The 25,970-nt window shown below is 41.0% G+C and overlaps 1 protein-coding gene and 1 long non-coding RNA gene across 11 annotated transcripts; one reads left to right on the plus strand and one right to left on the minus strand.

Moving 5' to 3' along the window:
* Window positions 1-179: 179 nt before the first annotated feature.
* LOC112465494 lies at window positions 180-3,036 on the minus strand. 2 transcript variants are annotated; one of them, XR_003042024.1, is made up of 6 exons: window positions 2,831-3,036; window positions 2,522-2,677; window positions 2,331-2,458; window positions 1,940-2,254; window positions 1,685-1,827; window positions 180-1,537 (listed from the first exon to the last, which is right to left on the minus strand). It is a non-coding gene; the product is annotated as an uncharacterized LOC112465494 (long non-coding RNA). The 2 variants fall into 2 exon arrangements; XR_003042023.1 differs by having other exon boundaries at window positions 180-1,827.
* A 2,010-nt stretch (window positions 3,037-5,046) lies between these two features.
* On the plus strand, window positions 5,047-25,695 carry LOC112465497. 9 transcript variants are annotated; one of them, XM_025033063.1, is made up of 17 exons: window positions 5,047-5,678; window positions 6,230-6,472; window positions 6,631-6,793; window positions 8,034-8,172; window positions 9,323-9,435; window positions 9,747-9,946; window positions 10,276-10,746; window positions 10,975-11,488; window positions 11,569-12,706; window positions 12,837-13,181; window positions 13,301-13,674; window positions 13,825-14,115; window positions 14,339-14,374; window positions 14,912-15,081; window positions 19,183-23,122; window positions 23,303-23,941; window positions 24,199-25,695. In XM_025033063.1, exons 5-17 carry the CDS (start codon window positions 9,338-9,340, stop codon window positions 24,287-24,289), a joined length of 8,307 nt encoding a protein of 2,768 aa, XP_024888831.1. In that variant the 5' UTR covers window positions 5,047-5,678; window positions 6,230-6,472; window positions 6,631-6,793; window positions 8,034-8,172; window positions 9,323-9,337; the 3' UTR covers window positions 24,290-25,695. The 9 variants fall into 9 exon arrangements, with proteins under 9 accessions (XP_024888831.1, XP_024888828.1, XP_024888837.1 ...); XM_025033060.1 differs by lacking the exon at window positions 8,034-8,172; XM_025033069.1 differs by lacking the exon at window positions 8,034-8,172 and having other exon boundaries at window positions 13,041-13,181.
* Window positions 25,696-25,970: the final 275 nt, after the last annotated feature.

Raw genomic sequence — 25,970 nt, forward strand, 5'->3', positions numbered from 1 at the left:
AGCATAAACAACCTGCTGGTTCGCAAGCCCTTTGTTTGATTTTGATAAAATATTTTGTTCAATATTGTTAAGTTGAATTGTTACATTGATAGTTGGTGTAGAATCTTGTATAATAATACTTTTACTTTGATTACTATTTAGATTTGTGTTATTATTATTACTATTGTTATTATGCTTATTATAATTACCATTAATATTATTATTATTAATGATATCACAGTTATTTTCCTTATTGCCGTCCTCTTCTTCTTTCTTCTTTTCATCATTAGTTCTAGTCTTTTTTGTATTTTTCTTTTCTAAAATTTCTAAAAACTCTGATAAAAAAGTTCGATCATCTTCCTCATAATTACCGTGACTGACATTTTCCATATATTGTGATATTGTGATTAGCTTTAAATTATTTTTAAATTGAATGGAATTTGGTGTAGGATGTTTTTACCGTACAATGCAAAAAACATTTTCTAAACAATCTTGGCTAAATCTCGAACTCATAACAAAATCAAAACCCTTATTTAGTAAATATTCTGATACTTGAATATATGACGTAGTGGATATCATAGCTGATGTTTGAAATGGTTTCCAACTTTGATCCTTTCCAACTTTTAATTCAGAAGAAAAAGTTATGGCTTCTTTGAGAAATGTTATCGTTTTATTATACTCCTCCATTTTTTTCCCCAAAGCAAAGAGAGGATAGCGCGCAATCATTATTTCAAACCAACGAGCAATATATTGTACAAACCACGATGTAGATTTATAAGAAACTTTGTTTTTTTCTTCAGCTAAAAAATTTAATGCTGAGCTAACATCATAATTCAATACGTTAGATGCGCTACTAACCCGCATCTTCAAGAAATGATTTTTTGTATTTAAGTATTCTTCACGAAGCTTTGGTGCCAGCATAAAATCCAAATCTTTTTGTGTTTCAACTAATTCTTATATATGACTTATTTCTACTAAATTCGTAGATAGATTGTACTTATCTACAAAAATTTGAGACATTTCAATGTATTTATTATTTAAAAATCCACTTTTAATATTTTTAAAACAGTGTGGAATATCACCAAAAAACCATAGTTTTCTTTTTTCATCACAAGGATGCTTACAACGCGAGAAAATCTATTGGCATTAATACCAAATAATTTCCACAATCCCTGATTTGCACCACCCATATCAGAAGTTATGGCATGAATACGTAAGCCTATTCACTTTTCTTAATAACATTATCGACGACATCTTTTAAATCTACTCCTTTTAAAGTTTTTGTAGTAAAGTGATAAGCAACTATTTGTTTCCATCGACTAGCAATGCCAGCAAGCATGATAACTAAAGCCTGACAAGCTTCTTGTTTACTTTTGTCATTTCATCTAATACTACAATGCAGTCTTTATCGGTATCCTTTTTAAAATGAGATATTTTTATACTTAAGAAATCAAAAACTTCATCAATAATCCCTGGTTCAAACTTTATATTCTCTAATTTTCTTGTTAATGTACGGACTGAAGCCAATGGATGTCCTTGATTTAACAATTCTTGATATCTAGAATTTCCGCAAGAAAACTTTAATTTATACGCTTTTACTAATGTGGCATGACACCATTTAGGTACTTTCTTATACTGTCGGTTAATGATTTTAACTTGTGATTAAATCATTAAAAAGAGCAGAAATAGTATTATTAACACGTACTTGTTGTTTAAGTTTCTGAATGCGGTTTAGAAATATTTTTTTTTGTTTTTTGTGTTGCGTCTGCATTGTCTTTATAACTCGCGCATATCTTTTAACCAATTTCTCCAACTTAAAAATTTTCTTTGCGTCTTCATTGTTTCTTGCTGTAAAATTAACGATCATTAAATTATTTAAAATTTAATAGTATATAAAGAAGACAGTGCATAAATAATAATTATATTGATAACAGTTGTAAAAAATAAAATAAATACTTACAACATTTTAACTGCATGTTAGAATCAAATAAAACGTGAATTTCTTGATTTGCCAAGTTAATTTCTTGATCACAACTGTGTTCAGAATGATTGTTTGAAGTTTCCGAGTTAATTTCTTGATCACAATTGTGTTTAGAATGATTGTTTGAAGTTTCCGAGTTAATTTCTCGATTTGCCGAGTTAATTTCTTGATCACAACTGTGTTCAGAATGATTGTTTAAAGTTTCCGAGTTAATTTCATGATTTGCCGAGTTAATTTCTTGATCACAATTGTGTTCAGAATGATTGTTTGAAGTTTGTTCTTCAATATACTCTTCTAAAATGAAATCAAAATAATATCATTTACTTGCCAATTTTTTTATGATTATTATTCGAATAGTATAAATAATTACCTAAAATAGTTGTAAGTAAAGATAAAGGAAGAGTTGGCTGGTCAAAACGATTGGGAACTGCTGTTGGCTTTTAATTTTTTTTTCCCCAATTTTTTGTGCATTTTCCCACATTTCATCGGAAAATGTTTCTAGAATAAGAAATATAAGTTAAATATAAGTAAACTCAAATCACAAAAAACTTGAATACTCACTTCACATAATGTTGAATATTTTTTAGGAGACCACTTATCACGCCCCACATTTTTTATCCATTTTGCTCTTCGGTTCGGAGAGGTAGGGAAATGGCACATTTTGAAGACTTTTTTACTTGAATTGCCACAATTAACTGCTTCGCAATATCGCATTTTCTAAATAATTTATATTTATTAATATTAATTAATTTGATGATTTATAGTTGAGGTTATGTATTTTCTTATATATATTCTCATTTCAGTGTTAAATGATAATATAAAATCACATTCAATTGTAATAAAATTGGATTTATTAAGTACAATACTTACACTTTTATTTTTTCTTATTTTATCAGTTATAATATTTCTTATATTTCTTCCTGCCTTTTTTTAGAGGACAATACGGCATACGGCTTGTTTTGATCACTTTCCCCTGCGACCATTAGTGACATATACTATACACAGGGCTGCATTCGGGGAGCGCGCTATTAGCGCTATTTGCTTATTCTATCCTTGTTTTACATTTAATGAGCGATAAAGATGGAATGATACAATAGCGCTAATAGCAGCCTCTCCGAATGCAGCCTAGCTATACACTGGGTGCATTCAGGGAGACGCTATTAACGCTATAAACGCAAACGCTATGAACTTCGTTCGAAGAGCCAATAGCGCGACAGCGATAGCAAGCTCCCCGAACGCAGCTTAAGCGCCAATAGTATTTCGTGCCTCACCTCGAAAATAATAGCGAAAATAGCGCGAGTGATGACGTCACACTGCCTTTACAGGGACGTCATCATCGACTATCACAGCGCCACAAAGCGTCTCCTCGAACAGTTTTGGACGATAATTGTGCTAATAGCGTGCTCCCCGAATGCACCTACTATCTTTACTAAAATATACTTAAAGCGGAAGTATCCCATTAATGGCGGACGACCAATCAGCATCCTGCAGCCTGCAGCCTCGGTGTCCCATCCCTCATTAAAGGTCTATTCAGACAAACTTGCATAGGTGCATAACCATATGCATAAAGAAACGGATTGGTCTATTTCCTTATGCACATGCATATGGACCAATCAATTCTCTTATGCTTATGTTTATGCGCTATGCAAGTTTGTCTGGATTGACCTTAAGGGCTCAGACACAACGACAAAAATAAGGAATAAGATAAAGGAATAAGGAATAAGGGAATGTCGCATCTTACTTCAGTACACGTACATTAAAGTGAGGTGCAACATGCTTTATTCCTAATTCCTTTATCTTGTTCCTTATTTAGGCAATTGCACGTAACAAAGTTTTAGTCATAATCGTAAGGCCGTAAGAAAATAGACCAATCACAGTCGATATTTTTCTCAAATTCGACTGTAATTAGTCAATTTCTTAAGGCTCCTGGGTAGTCACCGCGGCCATATTGGATTCTTACTATCGAAACGAGGAAAACACCTAATTTTAAGTTGCGGTATTTTCCGAAATAAAAAAACATTTCAATAAAAAATCACGACAGATCGTTTCAGCACACTTCAAAAATTGACCAGATACTATCCTTTTCCCTCGACAATAAACAAACAACCATAAAACAAAGCCTAAACATACGGAAAACAAGCCGTTTGACGACTATCGAAAGGAGTGGTGAATGTTCCTTCCGCATATATATTTCTTGCAAATCTTACCATACGGTCAATTTTACGAGTTTCACGAATACGTTAAACGTTAGAGCACAAGTACAGAGCGAATAATAAAGAAATATACCGCAAACCGCAACTTAAAATAAGGTTGTCAACATGTCACAAGACAGAATTCTCCATTGGAGAGAGTGAGAGGAGAGAGTTCTTATTTCTGCCGCGACGGTACGGCGCTACGTCAACGCAGAGTTCTCGGCTCAGGGACCAGGAGCCTTAAACGGGGTTTTGTGGTATTACGATAATTCATTCTGTGTAAACAAGTGAATTATCGTAAGTAACTACAGAAGTAACGCTCGCGTAAACGTAATAATAGTGCTATAAGTTAGAATGAAACAAATATATGTTCTTTCATTCCAACTTATTGCACTAGTTCAGAAGTGCAGCGAAAACGAACAGACCAAAGAGAGTCTGGCCATACGGTAGCAACTTTTAATTGGTTCACCATTTCTTGGCAAAAGCAAGAGAAACAGAAAGAGAAAGAAATATAAGAAAGAAAGAGAAAGCAATATGAATGTATTCGGACAATGGGTGCGATCCACACTAGACTAGAGAGGACTAGACGCTTCAAAAGCATTTTGTGAGCATTTGTTTAACATATATTTGATAAACAACAAGGATAAAATGTTTCCAAGAGCGTTTGAAGCGCCAAGTGGATCGCACCCTTAAGCTGGTTCTACAATACGTCGCAAACGACGGCAACCTATCGGGATACGCGCTCGTTAAGCGGTCCACTCTCGATTGGCGGAGTCCGCGGAGTCGATTCTGTCACTAGTACCTAGTACCTAGTACCTAGTACCTAGTACCTAGTACCTAGTACCTAGTAGTACCTAGTACCGCTAGTACCGCTAACCGTCACCGCCTCTGTGTGGCCGTAATCATCGCGGTCCGAACACAGCGAACACTCCGAACGCATCGAACGTTCAGCCGTTTCTAGCATTCATGTCCAAAATTAGTAAATAAAGATGAACGAGATGGCAGCGTTCGAGCCGTGCGCCGTGTCGTCGTCCTCGTCTTCTTCGTCTACTTCGTCTTCCTCGTCTTCCTTGTCTTTCTCCTCCTCTTCCCCCTTCTCCTTCTCCTCCTCGACGACCTCGACGTCTCGCGATTCTCGCGAAGAGTGCTCAGCAAAATGAAGTGGAAACGTGCCGTGTGTCTCGTGATTGTCCAGGAAAGCTCGAGGGACCTCACCGTGTGACCGGCAAGTGACAAAGGCTCTCGCTTCAGAGGCAGAGGAATCAGGATTCAGAGGGTCAGAGGGTGTGCGTGAGACATTACCATTTACGATTATACTGCGGTCTCAGTCTCGGTCCCGCTTGTGGCTCGCGTTCGCTGGTGGCTGGTGGCTGGTGGACGGTGGACGGTAGAGACTTGCTCGAGGATCGCGAGGACGGACGAGCGAGCGGACAGTCAGTCGGATGAAGCCTGGAAGAGCGAGAGAGCGAGAAAGAGAGAGAGAGAGAAAAAAGGAATAATCCGCGCTCCAGAGTTCACGCTGTAAGGTACGAATTCCCGCTATTTTTAGCCGGGCCACCGCGGCCGCGGCCGGCGCGAGCGTGTGTGCATGCGTACGTATGTGTCTTCCTCGGCGACTCCCATTCAAAGCTTTCCATCGTCACCGTGGGCGACCGACATCCGCGACGAATTTATTATCCGTTGCGGTCAGGGAGAACACGGAAGAGAGAGAGAGAGAAGGAAACGAAATGACGAGACGATTGTTGCCGCGGAGAAAGGCTAACGCTAGAAGCTAGAAAATCGTGATAAACCTGCTGACGCAAATGTCAGGCTGTCCGAGAATAATTGGAGGATATTGGAAAGAGAGAGAGAGGAAGAGAGAGAGATGGGGGGAGGAGGGTGAGAGGTATTGCAATGGTAGCGACGAATGCAGAGGAAAGTTAGAGAGATTTAAAACAGACATTGGAAAGGCTAAATTAAAAAAAAAAGTAACCGTAGGGAGAGTACCTAGGGTCTAATTTTATGTGAAACGGCGTATCGTGTTATTTTACCTTTACTTTATTCGCCAGGAATTCTCTGTAATATTGCATTCTTTTAGTTATTTCAAAAACAACCAATGCACTCGGCCGACATCTCAAGTGATCTATTGATATGTACAACTGCTCAAAATCAAAATGACTAAAAAGTACAGAGAATACTACAGAGAATTGGAGAAAAAAGAAGAAAAAACATACGTGGAGAGAATGCCGGCGAAAGCACGTAAAAAGAGGCAGATTTTCTGAACGTGGTGTCACCATGTTCTTTTTAAAAGAAGATATCTAACAGGGGTAAAGTAAAAAAGGTAACGTTATTTAAAAGCATCACCGTATTGACCATATTGAAAGTAATAGCAATCTCTCGGTATATTTTAATTATACGTACGCAGACGCACTCTTGACAGCATTTCCTGCATTACTAGTTGAAAGAAAATGTTACAAATATGATTGTTGTCTCTCTCAGATCTCGCTATTGTGGACAATATAGACTGATGTGAGCGGTTCAGACGGTTGTCGTCGCGCGGTTTCCTAATGATAAAAGAGGAGCTCAGCGCGCTCGCCCACGGGCCACGGAGAACGACGCGCGTGTACGTAATCGCAAGCTCGAGCCTACTGTTCCGTAAATGGTTTGTTATCAGAAAGAAATTTCTTTGAGGTATCGGAACGCTATTTTCGTCGATACGGTCATGCAACGATAGCGGCCGCTCTCGTAAATACAATACACTGTACGTCTTCGTACACCCGCGTCGCCCGTGTTTTGTTTCACTCGATCGAGTCGGATGTCGAATGTCGGACTCTTGGAGAGATTCTCAAAGAGTCGCAAAAGCCTCGAGGAGACAAAATAATAGGTACTAAATGATATTACGATATGTCCTACCTATAGTAGATCGTGATCGCTGAATCTCTGGAATAGAATTCCTTGAGATTCTAGACCAGTAGCGACCGGAGTGACCAGAGATCGAATGATCGGCTGATTGCGCGCGAAGAGAGGAAGAGACGAGAGTTGGAGAGTCGGTCCTTGGAAATCAAATCAAACCGCCGACGCGACGGCGACGAGAGGAGCTTTGCCGTCGCGGGTCTACGCTCGCTAAAAATACCGTAACGCATCGAGCGAGCGACCGATCGGGTCGGGAGTGTATCGAGAGCGGAGCGGGCGAGAGATTCGCACCAATTTTCATTGCCGATTTTTCCTAGTTCAAGCGACGTAGTCGCGAGTACAGTCGAACGAAGCTTCCGTATTCCAGCCGTAACGTGAGCCATCGCGACGTCGTCGCGTCGCGTCGCCTTCTCGGTTTCATTCATCCTTGGCGCAAGCACCTCGAGCTCGAGTCAGCCGTTATCCATCGCGCGATGCATTAATAGCCGAGCGACGAGGCTGAGGCTCCTGTCTCGAACGATTCGGACGACTCGGACGAGGGCAGAATCGCTCCTCGCCTCTCGGATCTCGGATCTTATCTTCCAAGCGCTCGCGCCGCGGGAGGCGGACCTTGCTGGGTGCCCGCGACGAAATGTCGTCAGTTTCATCGAGTCGCACTTTTCCTTTTCGCTATCTGTTATAATTCCCGATATTGAGCATCTCGACAACTAAACACCGAGTGTTTGCTTTTGTCTTGATTCCTTCAATGTACATATAATACTTAACTGACGATGAGTCTTGTCTTCATCTTCGATCTCTTACAATCTTACTCGCAATCGTTAGTAACTCTAACGGAGGTCGTCGATATATTGGTATTTTGTGATATAATTGATGGAGGATTGATTTGACGAGATAGAATTCAACCGTTTTGAAAACGTCTCGCGTACTTATGTCTGTGATTTATGCTTTATGCTTTATGCGATGCTTGTGGTAATTCGCCGGCGAACCAGGCAGCGTCGAGGCTTGACGAAACTGTGGCGTAATTTATGCAAGTGCTTGCGAGGGCTATTTTGGCGACGAAAAATTCTCTCGAAAGACTATGAGAATTGGCTGCTTGACTCGTGATTCGCGATCGTTGGCACCGCTCAAGTAAGAATAATGCCTCTTTAGTCGCTAGAGACTAGAGACTAGAATTTAGAATTAGAGTTTAGAATTTGAGCTCGTTAATACATACCATACTATCCGTACCGTATATCGAACCAACTGACAATGAGCTCCAAGTACTGTTGTACATACCATTGTTATACTGTTGACACTTTCGTTTTACATAGATTATATAGATTATAGCCTAACAAAATCAAGTATGAGAAATCAGTAAGAGTATGTGTCTAGCTCTCTTTGAGGAAAGTCTCTTTTCTCGTTTTATACTTAATCTTCCATTTTTCCCAATAACGTATTATTCTATCGCAGGTGCTGAGACTTTTTTCTGCTATTTTTGATTTACATTTTATTGTACTTAACAATTTTAACTTGACTGTCATTTTATCGAGTCTCCTTCAAGGTATTCCACTGAATACATTGATTATATCGGCATGTGATGCCCATCATTTATACATAGATATCAGCGATCGATGAAAAAATATAGACGATTATTGTGCTCAGTTAAGGTATATTTTACTAAAAATGTTACCCTGAAGAGTTTTTCTGAAGAATTTTTGAAATTAACGACCAAGAGTCTTTTTGGTACGTGTAGGGAGGACAAGAAGACAGTGCGGAGAAGAAACCCACCGACGACGGGTCGGCACGTATACTGGCGTCTCAACGCCTGAAATAAACTTGCCACATTCTGCTTCTCTCTCTCTCTCTCTCTCTCTCTCTCTCTCTGTCTCTTTTCCTCATCTCTTTGCTTTCGCTTTCTTCATTTCTTAATGTAAGACTCAGATGGCTATAACCACCCTTCGCCGCTGTCATCCTCGTTTACGAGAGAGTAGGACGTCGTCCGCGTCGACGCGACGGTTTCGCCTGGAAGACAGGAAGCGATTAAAAAGAGAAAGAGAGAGAGAGAGAGAGAGAGAGAAGGAGAAGAATCGTGCTATGATAATGTTAATATCTCGACGAAATCACAGTGAAATTAAAATAAAATGTACACTGACCGGCAGGAATGCCTGGACATTTTGATATGTATATGACATATTTGTACATGTATTTGTATATGTCTTATGTCCAGGCATTCCTGCCGGTAGAGTGTACAAGTACACGTCGGAAAAACATTTGAATCTGTGATGTGTCTTCTTTTCAGATAAACGCGGACAAGATGGTTGTCGGAGAAGCAAGTATACATAATATAATGGGGGGGATGGAGAGCACGGGTGGCGTGCGCCTTCATAATCACAAGCGGAAGCTGAAGCAAAGGTTTGTAAATCGATTTTAATTGATAAGTCGCGTAACTCATTCTCTTTTCTGCTTATAAAGACGCGCTTTCAAGTGGCTTCAAAAAACATGAAACCAAACAAGATTCCAATATGCAGTAATTGCCAAGTATAAATAGTTTGAGATGAATAAAAGTTTAGCGTAGCACTGTAGCCAATCCAAGTAGCGATTAATCCAATAGATAAATCGCAATTATTGCGTTTATTGCGTTCCACAGTCAGATTCGGATAGACCGATTTTCGGTTAAACCGATTAAACCGTCTGATATATTCTCGTCTCGAAATGTCTCGCAGGTTCGACATTATAAAGAAATTAGGACAGGGCACCTATGGTAAGGTGCAATTGGGAATAAACAAGGAGACTGGTCAAGAGGTGGCAATAAAGACAATTAAAAAATGCAAAATAGAAACGGAAGCTGATCTGATCAGAATACGGAGGGAGATACAGATCATGTCGAGTGTTCAACATCCGAATATTATTCACATTTACGAAGGTAACGTTGTTTGTAAAATATAACATAATGTATTACAATTTGAATGACACAGTTAGTGTAGGAGTGTGATTTATACTATTTATAAACTAGTTATTAATCTTACACAATTAGCCTCGAATACATTCTTTTTTGTCTACGTGACAGCTGATAAGTTGACACGTAAGAAAAGAGAATCGATCGATTGATATACGTAGGTATAGGTGTAGGTACACGATTTTGAAATTAGCTTTAATCAATGATATTGCCTATGCTCTTGCCCTTGCTTGGGGGCTTATGCCCACAGCGAGATTCTTGAGAGGCAATCTCGTGTTGTACTTTTACTTTTACAGTGTTCGAAAACAGAGAGAAGATGGTGCTGGTAATGGAGTATGCGGCCGGGGGAGAACTATACGATTATCTAAGCGAGCGAAAAGTTCTGGGCGAGCACGAGGCCCGCAGAATATTCCGGCAGATAGCCACCGCTGTTTTCTATTGCCATAAACACAAAATCTGTCACAGAGACCTGAAGCTCGAGAACATTTTGTTGGACCAAGTCGGAAACGCCAAGATAGCCGATTTTGGTCTCTCGAACGTGTTCGACGAGCAGCGATTATTAAGCACGTTTTGCGGCAGTCCGTTATACGCGAGTCCGGAGATAGTGAAAGGAACTCCTTATCACGGGCCGGAAGTGGATTGCTGGAGTCTAGGTGTTCTACTGTACACATTGGTCTACGGTGCTATGCCCTTCGATGGGTCCAACTTTAAACGACTAGTCAAACAGATCTCACAATCCGATTATTTCGAGCCCAAAAAGCCATCCCGTGAGTATAATAAGTATGCTCGTATGCGCGCGCGGCCGCGGCGTCGACTCACGCGGCTCTATAAATTACGAGAAATTGTTGTCAATTTCTCGGATATTGAATTAGTATAGGACTCGATAAAGAATAAACTCTCGTACTGAAGCAAGTTTTTTATTTGCGGAATTTTTATTAAGTAAATAGAGCGACAATTCGATTCTATTCAACTCAATCGATCTTCCTCTGCTTTAGCCGCTTCGCCGCTTATAAAGGAGATGCTCACGGTATGTCCCGGCAGACGTGCCGATATCGAGAGAATCTGTACTCACTGGTGGGTGAACGAAGGTTACGAGCAGAATTGTCTCGATATCGCCGAGGATTTGGCAGCTCAGACGCCAGTTCGACTAGATCTGTTGCTCTCTCTGGTGCCACAGTCGGCCAGCGCTGAGAAATTGCTAGTGGGAGGCGATCAGCAGGCAGGCGGGGATGTCGCAAATAATGTGTCTTCCGAAACTTTGGTGCCTACTAGATGTCATTCGGTCGGTAGCTTAATGGAACTCGATCAGAATAGCTCCGACAGAAGGATAAGAGAGTTGTTCGAGGAGGAACAACCGAGGTCTTCCGCAGCTGGAGACGCTAAGAGAAAACTAGAGACAACACCGTCGATGGACGAGACGGCCGCGGCGGGCGTGAAGAGGAAAGAGAGGTCCAGAAGGAAAGAAAAGTTAGACGAAAGAGAGCCTAGGGCGTACAGATCTTCGTCAAGGTAAATCCTCGTCGAGATATTATAGATATATTTGTCTTGAAATTATTTTCTAATTGGCATGAAAATTTAATTTGTCCTAGGCATCATTCGGCTCCAATTCCAAATTCTATTTCGGAAGAGGCGATGGAGGTGGAACCGGCAGCCATTGTAACTGTTCCTATGAGTAAGACTGTTGACTTTGATAAAATAGAAGATACGGCAGCTTGTCTAGAGCTGATCGAAGAATCGAAGGAGAGATCGTCAAGTAAAGAGAGAAGTAAGACTCCGTTGATAAACGAATATCAACAGTCACGTGAGCCATTGTCTACCGAGAGCGTTCAGCAGATCTGTGAGATCGATCGAAAGGCTAGCGATGAGCGAGACAAGTCGCAACAAAAGTGTACCAAGTCTCCTAACAATAGTTTATACGGAGACGTGATCGAGAGGATTGTTTTAGAAAACACGAATAAAGTAGCGAACGAGAAAGCGTTTAACAATAATAAGTCAGGCAATATGGAATCAAAAGTGCCAAATAAAAGCGACACAAACGTCAGAAACGAGACGTACGTGTCGCAAGATAACGTGCAGCAATTAGAACCAACGGAGAACGATTTTAAAAAGCTGAAAGAAAAAGCACTCTCCTTGGATTCCGAGCTGTCGAATGAGGTGACAAACGACGCTCCACCTGCTAAACCCGTCGAGAGACGGCGCTCTAAAATATTTGAGACAGCTGAAAAGTTCAATCAACTGTCGTCTACCGCGGAAAACGAGAAACCTAAAAAGATCTTTATTCCTGGCGTTAACGTAGGAGGCGCGAAACGAGCCTTTGAACGAAAGGCTAGTCTTTCGTCTATAACCACACCACCACCTGCGAAAGTCAGCGCGTCCAAAGTTATCATCGATGTACCAACCAACAAGAAAAACGAGAAGGACGAGCAGAAGCTAGCACTGGGAGATTGTGGAGATCGAGAGATGATTACCGAGGACAAATTGGATAAGCGAGATGAAGCGAAGAAACGCGCTGTCGATATTATTAGTGGTGCCATCGGTAAGCCTCCAATGCAGAAGAAATTGAACGGCTCGCCGCCTCAGATATCGCCTCAGAGCCTGGACTCCAAGAAACTCGGATTGAAGATACAGGTTGCGCCGAATGACGTGCGATCGGCCACGGTGTCGGTCTCTACGCCGGTCGAGACGAAATTCGGCCTTGATGTTAAACCAGCGACACCAGAAACAACTGTAAGTACGAAACTCAAATGCTGTTGTTAATGTATTTCATATCATTTCATATCATTCGATTGTCTACATATTCGGCTCACATCTAGTTTTGTTTACTTTTCTTTTCTATTCTTTTTTTTTTGTAATATAGATCACAAGTACGTCTGACACAACTGGCGTCGAAAATTCGCAGTTGGAGGAACCTAAGATATCTAGTAAAATGGAAATAATGTTAAAGAGTGCAACGTTACCGAGACGAAAAACAAGCAAAGCTGAAATTACATTGTCCGGAGTCAGGCCGCCAGAAACTGTAGCATTCAAGTCTGAGGTAGAAGCTAAGATTGATGCTTTTCAGCCGCAGAAATTGCGCACGCAAAGATCGGAGGTGGCGTTCCCAGTTGCCGCAGCGGTGCCTCATGCAAACAGAAGTTCAAGCTTAGAACCAGAAGGCAGACCTAAGGCTGCACCGCCGAAAGAAAGAATTATACCTATCCAGGTACAGAGAGATCAACAGTGTTTATTTTGGAAGCATACATATACTTTTCTAGAGTTTGAAAATTAACGAAATAAGGATCGATTTTTTTAACATCTGCGAAATTGTCATGAAAATTATAGGTAGAGGCAGGACTTGAGCGTACACAGCATTCGTCCACACCACCGCCTAAACCGCCAATGTCCCAGAGATCGATGTCTCAACGATCAGATTCTCTGTCTCGCCAATCGACCGCCGATTCAGACACGGACAGCGCTCTCGGTTCAACCATAGGACCGGAGCCAATCAGGAAGAGTCCTAGAGAGTACATAATTCCTATCGCGGTAGAGGGAGGCGGTTACGTTACTCCCAGATCGGGGAGTCTGGAGCCGGAGAATAAGACTGGCACACCGACAAGTACGAATCCATCGAGATCCCGATTCGGTAGACCAAGAAGAATGAGCTCTCTTTTATCGGACGCTAGCGAAGACGAGTCTCCCTTCTCTCCGTTGCATGGGTAAATAATATAGTTAATCTTGACATTTCGTCAAATTCGGTTTCGTAATGATTCGGTTTTAAGTTTTGAGAGCGTCAGCTCGACAACAATAAATCATAAATTCAAGATTTTACGAAACTTAAATTTGTATAATACTTCGTCTCTCGACAGGGAGGATTTGTTGCAAAGACATATGCATCGGTTGAGGAGTTCGCGACCATCCAGGCAACCATCCGAGCACGCCGACAGCTTGTCGTCTGGCGAGGACGATGATGATGACGGTTTCGAGTTATTGACTGCTGAAAACTTGTTTTCCACATTGCTGTCCAGAGTGCGAAGTCTGACGCAGCGACTCAACGTTGATGATAATCGATCTGCTGGTTTCCCAAGCAGTAGACTGTTTGGTAGACTCGGCTCCCAATCATCGCAAGCGTTTTGGGGTCTTAACAAACCGTTGTCCAGGTAAATACACAATCTCGAATTATTATTCGTATGAGTACTATACTCATCATTTTCCAAAGTTAAAATTAATATATCGCACAGGCATATATCGAGAATAAGACTAGATTAATACTGAGATCTCGAGATAAAACGTTTTTTAACTGGACTAACTTGTTATTTAAGAATGTTTCACTTTGATAATGATAATGATGAGAGATGATGGTTTTACGCTTGTCTGTGCAAGCTACGAGAGCTATGTCGAAACACGGACCATGACTACGTGAGTCCAATTGTACAGAAAGAGATTGTAATAGAGAACTTAGTGTACGCGCCTGCTAGCTGAGATACAAGTAGTAGGAATCGCCGTTTAATAAAACGAAATACAGAAATTGCAATTGGACACACGCTACAAGCAGGTTAAAAATTAGATCGCATTATATATACGTGTACACGTTTGTGCCAACCTAATTTCTCCCACTTTGGCTTAACCATGCGCCACTTGAGATACCCGAGAGTAGTGTACAGGTTGTGAAAATAAACGAGCCCGAAATACCTGCTATAGGCTGACACTCTTTGCTTCTTGCCAACATCTTTGCACCTTGCCAGTACTGATACTTTTGTCTTTGTAGACTCCTGCTTATTTTGCACTCTCTCGTTTCACACAAGATTTTCCACTCGATGTGAACATCTTTCTCTTGCTATCTCCTTTCTATCATATGCTCGATCATATGTTTTCCTAATGATACGTAAATCTACCATAGAGCTAATTTGTCGTATAGCATAGAAGTGACATTTTGTCGTTTTCTTGTGCGCACAGGCGGCTGTCGGAATCGCAATTTAAACATTCTCTGAATCGCGATGCGGATATATTTTCGAAGAGAGACTCCGCCAGTACTTCTAATCCCGGAACTCCAAATAGTCCTGGATCGCGTAGCACACCTTCCAGAGAGAGTGTCTTTGAAATCGGGAACAACACCTTACCCAGAGGTAAGAGAATACAATCATATTTTACAATTTAATGTGGTACCTTACACGCGAGATCGTAGAATAAATTATACGCAATGATTATACGTAATGAAAGTCAATGTTTAAAGTGACATATTTCCTTAGCATTTAAATAATCTACGAATTCATTGTTGATCAAGGTCCACTGCAAATTGTACATGGGAATATTTAATGTTATAGAATGTTGATCCACATTTTTACAGAAGCCAAAGATTTTGTAATTTTTTGCCTTTTACCCAACTTGTCTATTTACATATATATATATATATATATATATATATATATATATATATATATATGTGTGTGTGTGTGTGTGTAAACAAGTTGAGTATCATAACGATTGATAATTTGATAGCGATCATGTATATAGTGTGAATTAAAAGTATGTAAGATGGATGATAGAAGCTTCTGTTAAATTGCTGTGATCATCATGCTATTTCGTTACTAGTTAAACTTATTAGCCTTGTGAGAAAATGCTGGATGGTATTCAGTATGCATCTCTCCTAGTATCTAGCTGTTGTCGAGTCGTTGATAGACAAAGCACATCTTTTTTTTTACTTTTACCCTTATTGTTTCTGTCTTTTTTATTACTTCTCTTTCCAATATATTAATTTTTTTGATTTCTTGCCTGAACATGTTTGCGACTTTTGATACTAACACCTTATAGATTAATTATATGGTTCATGTTTGGCACAGATGGGTATACGTTTGGAACAGATCTTTTATTAATTGCGATTTTATTTGAATATTTGATTCGTAAGCAAAAAAAAAAAAAAGAAGAAAAAATTACATAAATTGATATAACATTAAGTAATATTTACTTGTATACATATAAGTTATACGCGTGCGCGTGTGGCAATTCTTCCTAATGTGTCGGTACCTCAAGAGATGAATGTAGAATCCGAAGAAATAAGAGAAAAGAGTTACATGAAAACAGACTAACACGAATCGTTTATTTGCCGAAATTACTTAAATATCTTTCTTTTTCATCGTAATGTATCTTAAAACAAAAAAAATCCTATTCGTATTTCATTCTTGTCTCAAACTTCAGATTTAACTTTTAAGTACCGACAACCGACATGTTATTAAGAATTATTCTATATAATTCTCTTAAAAATATGACTGAGGGATAACAAATCTCTTTTACAATACTATTTTTAGATCCTGCATGCTTCTCAAAAGCATGTTTGCATGACCCAATTCTTTGGGGCAACCTACCTAATAATTTTAATTGTTTATTTTTTTTCCCTTTTATTTATTCAAATCTACATAAAGCTGCAGGGTCTGTAAGTCTGTAATGGGGTGGTTGCAAATTAATTTAATTTTTAATACGAAATACACCTATATGTTTGAATATTGAGAATAGCTAATAAAATAACAAATAGGATCTGTCCCCAATAAATGAAGGAAACGTCAGGAAACATTAGAGTAAATAGCAAGCTCACTCTGCCTTACATAGAACCTTGTAATATGCCATAGTTATTGCAATGCACTGCCGCTGTTGATTTTAATTATCTCATAACATCGTAGTAGCAGTTTCTTCTTTTTCATTCGCCTAGTGTACATAAAAATTTTGGAGCATGTCTGCATACATATCCACATACAATGTACAATAGTCTCAATTCCACTACCCAAGACAGAAATCCATTTTATTATATCCATTTAAATTTTTCAAATTCATGCATTAATTTACGTCTATCGTCGACTCTTCAATCAGTAATTTAAAATAATTGTTTGTTAGCACTCTCGTGTGCATATCAGAATCGTAGTAAAAGTTTTATGATTTTTTGACATGATTAACTTAACGACAGGGACTTCTAAAACGACCTTCTTTTTATTTACTTATGAGAAAATTCAATCGATAACGTAAAGTAGCTTTTGTTTCACTAGTCTCGATCCCGTTTCTAAAAATGTAACAAAGTTACAAAAATACAAAGTAAAATTATGCAATTAAGAATTAAGGAAAATAATCACGACGATAAGAGAGAAAATATAAGCTTTTTTGTAAACGATGTAAATTACAGAAAATTGTCAGAAAATCCAAGGAAGACCCTGTTTAATTTAATAAGATATACATTAAATATCTCTCGTTGACATCGCATTTAGCCATTAAGTTAGCAAACAATTATTATTATCAAAGATATATCATTAAAAAAAAATCTATAAACAGCGTCGTTTTGTGATACGTTGATTGACGGCTTTATTGACGGTTGTTGCAGCGACCGTGCGAGTGACTCTACGTAGGCGGGCTGACGGTAATCCCCAGTAGACAAACCAAGTTAGGTAGTGATATCTTGTATGCCTAATTCGAAGTGAATGTGACGCCAGTAAAGTCGCACGTAGCCTTATTGTACATCTGAGAATATAAAAGAAAAAGAAAAAGGAATCTTTCGCCATTCGGTGAAATCGCGCACTCGCCCGATGTGTTTCTCGAAAATGTACTTGGTTCTTTATGTTATCACATAGAGTCTCTTTGATCGATGCGTCCGGTAAAACGGTACAATTTTCATCACGATGGGAAGACATACGCATTCTCGCATTATAAATGATTTTGCTTGTGCGCAACAACGTACAAAGCTCGAAAGCAATATACACTTTTAACACCTTTTTATTATGTGCGTTTTGAATGAGATCAAACATCCGGTTCGCGAGTCTTTATGAATCTTGATTACTTTTGGTATGATTTATTCTTAAGTGTACCACAGATATATATAAATATACATATTTGGATAAAGTGATATAAAAACATAAAATAGATGAGAAAGTACACGACAGTGTACATATTTAATGCATATTGAACCGATGGTGAGTGAGATGCGTATACCTATAGTTTTAAGCACACCGATTGTACTTGAAAGCTCCGATGTTAGCGAGTGACGGCCATAAACGAGATGCGACATTGTGCAGCATTGGAATAAGTCATACCGAACCCGCGCACTCGCGAAAATCGTTATTAGATAAGTTATCTGTTGCCATGTTCTAAAAACTCAAGAGTAACTTTGTTATACGAAAGAGAATTATCTATGTGACATTGTTATTTGATAAAAAAGGAAAAAAGGGAAAAAATTGTATACTTGCAAGCGCGGAAGCTAACCCTTGTCTGAGATGGCTGATATTTGTTGTGTTTTTAAGAGTTTAAATAACAGCGTTTTTATTACTTTATATTGTCTTCGCATGCTTTGATGTAATGCAATATATATATATTGTATTTAATATTATATCCTACTGTGCACTTGTTATCCTGAGTCTACTCATTTAACATACTGTGATTTAGAAATGTACCAAGTCCAAGTGATATGCATATATGAATATTTATTCTACAAGACATAATTTTAATACTATTACTTTGTGTGTTATTTGTTACTTGAAGTCTATAATTGTTTCCCCGCGGGGAGAGAAAGGGGGAGGGGGAGAGAGAGAGAGAGATGTAAGACGAACCTTTTAGTTGCATGGTCACTGTTAAATGAGTATACACTTGTAACTTTCTGTATTAATATTTCAATATAAAAAAAGATACGGTATGTATACACGCTAGTGCTACAATTTCGTTGATGCATATTTTCAATGAGCTATTACTTGTACATGATTTTCTTTTAAGATTATTTCGAAATCTTCCACTATACTCTAACTTCATATCCCGCAGAGCGTAATAGTCACGTTTAGAGAGCTTCCATGACTTGAAAATATACATCGACGTATATGAATACAGTTGCACCACGTATAGCCATACAGGGAGAAGACATCTGGTGAAATTTGACAAAATTTGGGAGGAAGAGGGGGAAAGAAAGAGTGAGAGAGTGAGAGAGTGAGTGAACGAGTGAGCGAGTGAGCGCAAGAGAGGATGTCTCTTCTTATTTATTACATTTTTCGACAAATTTTATAAAAAGGATTTATGTATGTAGAAATAAAGGTGTGAAAAAATAATGACATTACGAGAGTATTTTTATGCATACATCCTACAACACAACAACAGCAACAAGAACAACATGCAATCGTTATCCAATCACGCATATGTGCAGACACATATATGCGGACACACACCCATGTGGGAATATGCATAGATTCTGTCTCGATTGCTTTCAGATAATGTAGAAGAAACACGCAAAGCGGAAGACATGGAAACGGAAACAGCGGCGAAAATGAGGAAAGAGGCGCAAGAATCTCTGGAGCAGAATTTCACTCCCAGCTTGGCACGTAGATTGAGTAGGCAATTTATTGAGCAAACCCGACAATCCGTTCCGCGTTCACCATCATCTGCGCGCGACAACAACAGGAACAGTTATCAGTCGCCAACGAGACATATGGCGCAAAGTCTGGTAGGGCCGAGCGAGGTTGCAAAACGTTACTCCACATCCACGACCACGACTTCCGATCGGACCGAATACAGAGGCAGATCGCTCGATCGAGGTATTAGGAGGGCCAACAGCTTGCTAGAGCCATGCAAATACGATAAATCGGAACGGCACTCCCCACGAAGAAGCATCAGCCTGTTCGACGATGACGACAACTGCGATGACAAGCTATTGCCGCCTCTACCGAAACATATAATGACGCTCGGTCGCAGATTCAAGGAATCGGTTAGATCGAACGTCATTGGTAACGTGAGGCGAGATAGCTTTCACGGTTACAGAACGGACAAGATCCAGGAAGAGCCCGGCGACGATACGCACCTGTCTGCCTGCGGACTCAAAGAGGACATGGACAACATTACGGAGGACGGTTCCATATTGGAGGATACATCGATATCTGGGTGCAACTCGAACGCTACATCGATGAACAACACCACCATCACCACCACCATTACCTCAAGCCAGTCGGCCAGATCCTGCGAAATCTCACCCACGGAATCCTCGTCGAATCTGGGTGACTACGGCAAGTCGGTCTGCAGGTCCGATCTCTCAAAGAGTTTCGAGAACCGATTGCTCGCGGCGGAGAATCTAATCAAAGAGTCGAAATTGAAGAATTTGACGTCGCAACAATTTAATCCGAATCTCAACTGCAATTACAAGGATACGGACAAGTGCGACAAGGAGACTCTGATGACCACTTCGGATCCATTGTCATTGGGATGCACCAAGAGACGCAGTTGCATTCCGAGTCTCAGATTACGTTCGGGCTCGTTGACTAGAGAATCGAGCGTGAGCGTGGACCGCGGAAAGTCGCTCGCCGGCTCATCTGACTCGTCAGTCGGAGGCGTTAATCAGGAAAGATCAATTCTGAGCAAACTCTTCAAAGGCAACGGCAACGGTAAGGAGGCCGAACCCAAGGACCCAAGCAATAGAAGCCAAAAACCGAAACATCGTATCTCACGCTTCTTGCGACCGGACTTTTTCGATACGCCGCGAGAGGAAAGTCAGTACGTGAAGGAGAAGGAAGCGCAGAGAGCGGCGGAGAACGAGCGTCGGAAGTCGCGGTTCATGAGGCGAAAAAATGAGAGCAAGGAGCGCAAGGAGGACGACTCGAAGGACGAAAAGATCTGTAAGGAACTAAAGAATGAGATAAACGCGCTGCAAAAGGATAAGTTGGACGGTGTCGTCCCGGCCGCCGCTTTTTTCTCCTCCTCTCCCTCCTCCTCCTCGCCGTCTTCCTCTTCCTCCTTCAAGGACAAGTCCAACAAGGAAGAGAAAAAGAGAGCGAAGACCGAACAAGGCTCGAAGAGCAGTTTTCTGCATTCGTTGGAGAAGAAGCTGGAGAGGTTGCGCTCTAACGATGAGACGACCAGCACGGCTGCGAAGCCGACGATGAACGGCAGCTCGATCTCAGGCGATCTCACAAAGGAACACGAATTGCGTGAGTGCTCCGCGCCGCCCGTGTCCGCCGAGTGTCCGTCCGCGGAACTGAGCTTGTCCGAGGTGAAGAGAACGTTGAGCGTGGAGGATCTCTCGCGTCGTGGAGGATCAAACAAGGACGCGAAGAATGTGACGCCATCCAAGGGACGAGTGACGTCGGTATTGGGACTGTTCAAGACGAACGCGGATACCACCAAACGGAACGCGAACGGCGGCAGCCGGACGCAGAATGCGATTATGAGCAAATTGAAGAGGAGCCCGCCCAAGGCCGTCAAGTCGGTCGAGTCGTCTTTCATGGAGGAAGACGTAACCGCGACGAGTAAAATACCGACGAAATTCCCTAGAACCGACAATAAGTCGACGAAAAAGCTCCCGGAGAACAAGAGATCGCCACCTAAGGAGAAGGTAGGGACCGAGTTGAAAAGATCGCCGCCCAAGGAGAAAGCTAAGGAAAAAGAGTCGATCGTTAAGGAAAGGAAAACTTTGATGGAAAAGCAATCGAGGGAAATTAAAAGAACGCCGGAAAAAATGGCGCCATCCTCGGACTCCTCGGCGTCGTCATCCGTGGATAAAATAAAGCTAGACAAAACAGTGGACTCACCGAAAAGAAAGTCGTTGGACCAGTCGGAATCTCTGTGGAAAATCGTGGAAGATAAGCACGCAGATTCCATCGTCAGTAGCGAAGATAAGAAACTGATAAAAACCAAAAGGAACATTAGCTCTCTAGTAGGCATGAGGAACGAGTCCGTCGCGACAAGGATCGACAAAAGCGAAGATGTCGATAAAGTCGATAAGAAGATTAAGAATTTGGTCAAACCGAAGGAAGATGCGGTCTGTGCTAAAGATGAGATCGATGGTTCTAAGAAGAGAATAGTACGCGTTGTGAGGAAAGTCGTCAAGAAATCGTCCGACAGCTCTGAGAACAAGTCCGACAAAAAAGGCAAATCATCGAAGCTGCCAAATGCGAAGAAACCCGTGATGATGAAGAAGGAGAAGAGTCCCGAAGGTCCAAATGTCACGGCACGAGGAAAGGAAGGTTTGATTTCGATCGAAGGAAACGATCCCAATGATCAGACTCCCGCGACCGCGGCCGCGACACGGGCCAAGTCGGACTTGCCGGAAAAGCCCATGAATGCCAAACATGCTACGGAAAATACAAATGCGACGCGGAGTGGCATTGAGGAAACCCATACTGGATCGGATAACGTCGATGTAAACGATGTTAAATCGCTTGCCGCAGCCCCGCGGGCGAATTCTCAGAACTGTCCAAGTTTGAGCGCTTTGCCGCGGGACTTGTCAGTTCCCGCGGTTCCAACGAGTCCCGCAGCTCGGATCGACTCGAGCTTCGATATCTGTCAGTCGAGGCAACAGCCATTGGAACAATCTCGGCCGAGTAGGGCGAATCTGAAACTCGATCTGTCCAAGATACCGCAACACGCATTTAGACACGCGACTCCCAAGAGAGAGCCGGACTCGCCTAGGTCCGTGTCACCCAGGGCGAATCCCGCCATCCCATCTGTCGGATCGCCTAAAACGGACGATCCGTTAGAGAGGTGTGGTTCGGACAAACTGATGGAGTGCTTGTCCAAGATGACGCACCACGCCAACATTACCGGCAACAAGATAATCATCGATAAGCCGTTGCGAGCGAGGGACGTTGCCGATCTGAAGCGAGAGGTCACCGAATGCGCCAGGATCATAGAAAATCACGTGGAATCGCGTGGAAACGATCCAGCTCGCTCCAGCCAGCGAGCCGTCGCCGATCAGGCATTCGTTTCGGGCGAACCGAAAGAGATTGTACAGGACGAAGAATCGAGAGAGATCAAGCTGAATTCTTCTCAAGGGTTCAACGACGTTAACCACGGAGTGACTAAAGAGGCTAAAGAGCCACCGGATGATTGCACCAGCGAGATATTCTCACCCGAGGAGCCCGAAAGTTTCGATTCCTGGTCAATCTGCTCGGCTGACCTGAATCACAATCGCAGCGATTTGCACTCGCCGACATCGCCGTCGTACTCTCTATTCATGCGTGGCGACAGCTCGGAATCGGTAATAGATCGAATACGAAGGCGCAGTTTCTACTCGAGATTCAATGACCGAAAGAGGCCATCCTTGACGGCGCCGCCACCGGGAGTGAGCAGCGTGACTCTGCCTAGAAGATTCAGCTTCAACAGTTTTAGAGAGAGGGACCGCGACCGAGACCGATCGTATAATTATGGAGTTCCCAGGATGAGGTAAATTTGCTTCTTTTCAAGGCGACTTTTCGCCCGTTTAAATATAAGCTTGAATATATCCGTAACTAGATGAAATAAGGATATGAAAAATAAATCGAGCTACGTTTTTAATTCATAAATCACTTTACAAACCAAGAGTTCTCCTACCAACCGTTGCGAGTAATTAAAAATATTTTGTAGGGCGAAGGACAAAAGTTACATTTTGTACGGCGACGACGAGGTGTCCTCGAGGAAATCACCGGTCGACCGAGAGAGATGCAGCGACGCATTGAACATGTCGTTGCACGGTCATCAGACGGAAGCGAGAAAGTTGTTCGATCCTTACGGTAGTACGGGCTTGCCGTCTTCCTCACACGAATCTCTCAGGAGATACGTGAGATCCCCGACGCTGGACCTCGTCGCGTCTCGCGCCAAGTATCACAGCACGGACGTCATTGCGGACAACGATCTCACTCGAGTACCCTCGTACAAGAGTACCCTGTCGAGATCGTTCCTGAACGACGGTGTCGCGGACTCTTCCTATTGCGGTAGAAGCACGTCGACTTTGCCGAAGAAGTATGGCTCCACCGTCAGTGGCCTAGAACCGAAGAGCGTAGAGTATTACGAGGAGATTCTATCACCGAGCAATCCCGATTATCTATCACCACGCGACACCTGCCGTTCGCCGTTGCTGGATATCTATCTGAGCAGATGCGAAAACGGATGTAATCACAACGGCAATTTGGATTTGCAACAGTTTAGCGCCGATAAATCAAGAGCCTGCACGACGGCGGAGATCGCCGTAGAAAGGGATAGTGAACTGCTTGGTGAGCAGAAAAGGTATGTAATGAGAAAATAGCAAAAAGTCGATGAAGAAAAAAGAATGAGCACATTCACCTATACGCATAAAATTAAATTCTCTGAAGTTTTATTTTTTATCGAGCCATTAACGTAAAAACCTGAAAACCCATTTTTACTATCGTCAATCGCCTTCGACAATTTGTTTGTTTAATTTACCTTTTGAATTTTTCGTCTTATTTAAGATTTAGCAGTGTAACATTATAATTGTGACCACATGAAGAATTTCTCTTTTTCAGAAACATAATGCAACGCTTCAGCGAAACGAGGGATACGTCCTCGACAGCTGCGAATATCCTAACAAATATATCTATTGCCGAACGAAATTGATTTAATTCAGGCAAAAAGTAATTTTATAAAAAGATAATATGACATTTGCCGAACACATTTTACTACAACGATTTTATAATACAGATTTGTACGAAGATGTCTCGCGCTTTTTCATCAGGACGATGAAATAGTATCGCAATGGCAATAAAAATGGAACGATAAATATCATTAAATTACTGAATATACAAATCGTCATATTAAATGCTTGAAGTTTGAAAATTACTGTTTTAGATGCGCGGTCTAAAATTCTCTTTTGCGGATTCTCTAATAATCGAATTCTATCTGAACCCGCAATGAATTTCGTTTAACACGGAAATGAGAGAAATTTGAATTTATTTTCCTTTCTTTTTCAACATCTACATAAAAAATTGACAAAAAAAGGGTGATGGAAAATATTTCAATTATTTTTCACCGCCCGAAAATGTTCAAGCTTTTCTAACATCGGAAAATGTAATTGCATTGACATCTTCTCTATGACTAAACGCAGATTAAATGAGTATTTTGTCTCCGATATTTGTAGAAATATAAATGTAAAAGTTTGCCGCTATTCTTCTATTATATCGCAGCGACAACAAGATGCGAAAAATCTTGTCATTTAATTCATCAATTTAATTTGCGTTCCAAAGCAATTTATCAACTTGATAAAACTGCGTGTAATAGATTTTTTTTATTGGAAAAGTATATCAGATGAATCTTTATCAGTCTATCTTTTGTCGTAATTATTGTACATATATTTGTAGGATGAAGATAAAAATAGCTTTTAAATACATAAATACTTTAAGAGTAACCTGTCAAATACATTATTGACAGCATATTGACATTGACCGCAGCAAGAAAATTGTCTCGCCGCGGCGCCGGCGTCATAGCGTCACGGTGTCACGTCAATTAACAACCATTTAACGAATCGCTGATGATCGAAGCAGCGTGACGCTTTAGGGCACGATAGGTCAAAGACTGGTAAAAGAAAAAGCGCGAAAAGAACTCGCACGTTTTAGTTCCTTACGCAAGTATCGTTTTATACAGTCAGATTTTTGTGATTCTCCTTTCTGTATTTTTTTTCCCCCTATTCTCTCTCCCAGTTCGCTTCCGTCGCGCTGCTCTTCCCGTTATCTCACGTCCATCACTTGATTAATAACAGGAGAGCGGAACGAGAAGACAAATTGGAAGAGAATGGGAAGACATAAAGGAAAAAATATCAAGGTTTGACTGTGTACTTATGAAAGCAATATTGCTGATTGGATCGATCAGAGATCGCGGAGAGAGAGAGAGAAAGAGAGAGAGAAGAAACAACGATGTTACAGGCCTGAAAGCTTCTGACTGATCAGCCCTACGGTCTTCCGCTTGTTACGTATGTGTTTTCTATTGATATACATATTTTAAAATAAAATATCGATACTCTTCAAGTACTTTGTCTTCAAGCCTTTGTCCGTTACTCTTTTTACCTTTCACGAATGCGAGCGCTATTCAACAGCGTGATGTTGAATAGCGACGACTGCACAAGTGCGGGCAGACTGCGAACAGTGCGAATAGTGCGAATATAAGAGACCTTGAAATTGGTTTCGAGAACAGTCAACTTTTCTGCTCCGTTTGCGAAATAATAATTTAATCGTCTAGTCTCTAATTCGCGCGCGTTATTTGCAAAAACATCCAGAGAGCTTAATAATTTTGAAATTTATGACGG

This window comes from Temnothorax curvispinosus, unplaced genomic scaffold (genome assembly GCF_003070985.1).
Source record: "Temnothorax curvispinosus isolate PA1 unplaced genomic scaffold, ASM307098v1 QBEX01015250.1, whole genome shotgun sequence".
Taxonomy (NCBI): Eukaryota; Metazoa; Arthropoda; class Insecta; order Hymenoptera; family Formicidae; genus Temnothorax; species Temnothorax curvispinosus.

What these genes read in the sequence shown, in the direction of transcription:
- LOC112465497 (XM_025033061.1), top strand. An exon ending in AAGCGGAAGCTGAAGCAAAG is followed by an intron (nt 9,436 to 9,746) that starts GTTTGTAAATCG and finishes AATGTCTCGCAG; the next exon opens with GTTCGACATTATAAAGAAAT. An exon ending in TATTATTCACATTTACGAAG is followed by an intron (nt 9,947 to 10,275) that starts GTAACGTTGTTT and finishes TTACTTTTACAG; the next exon opens with TGTTCGAAAACAGAGAGAAG.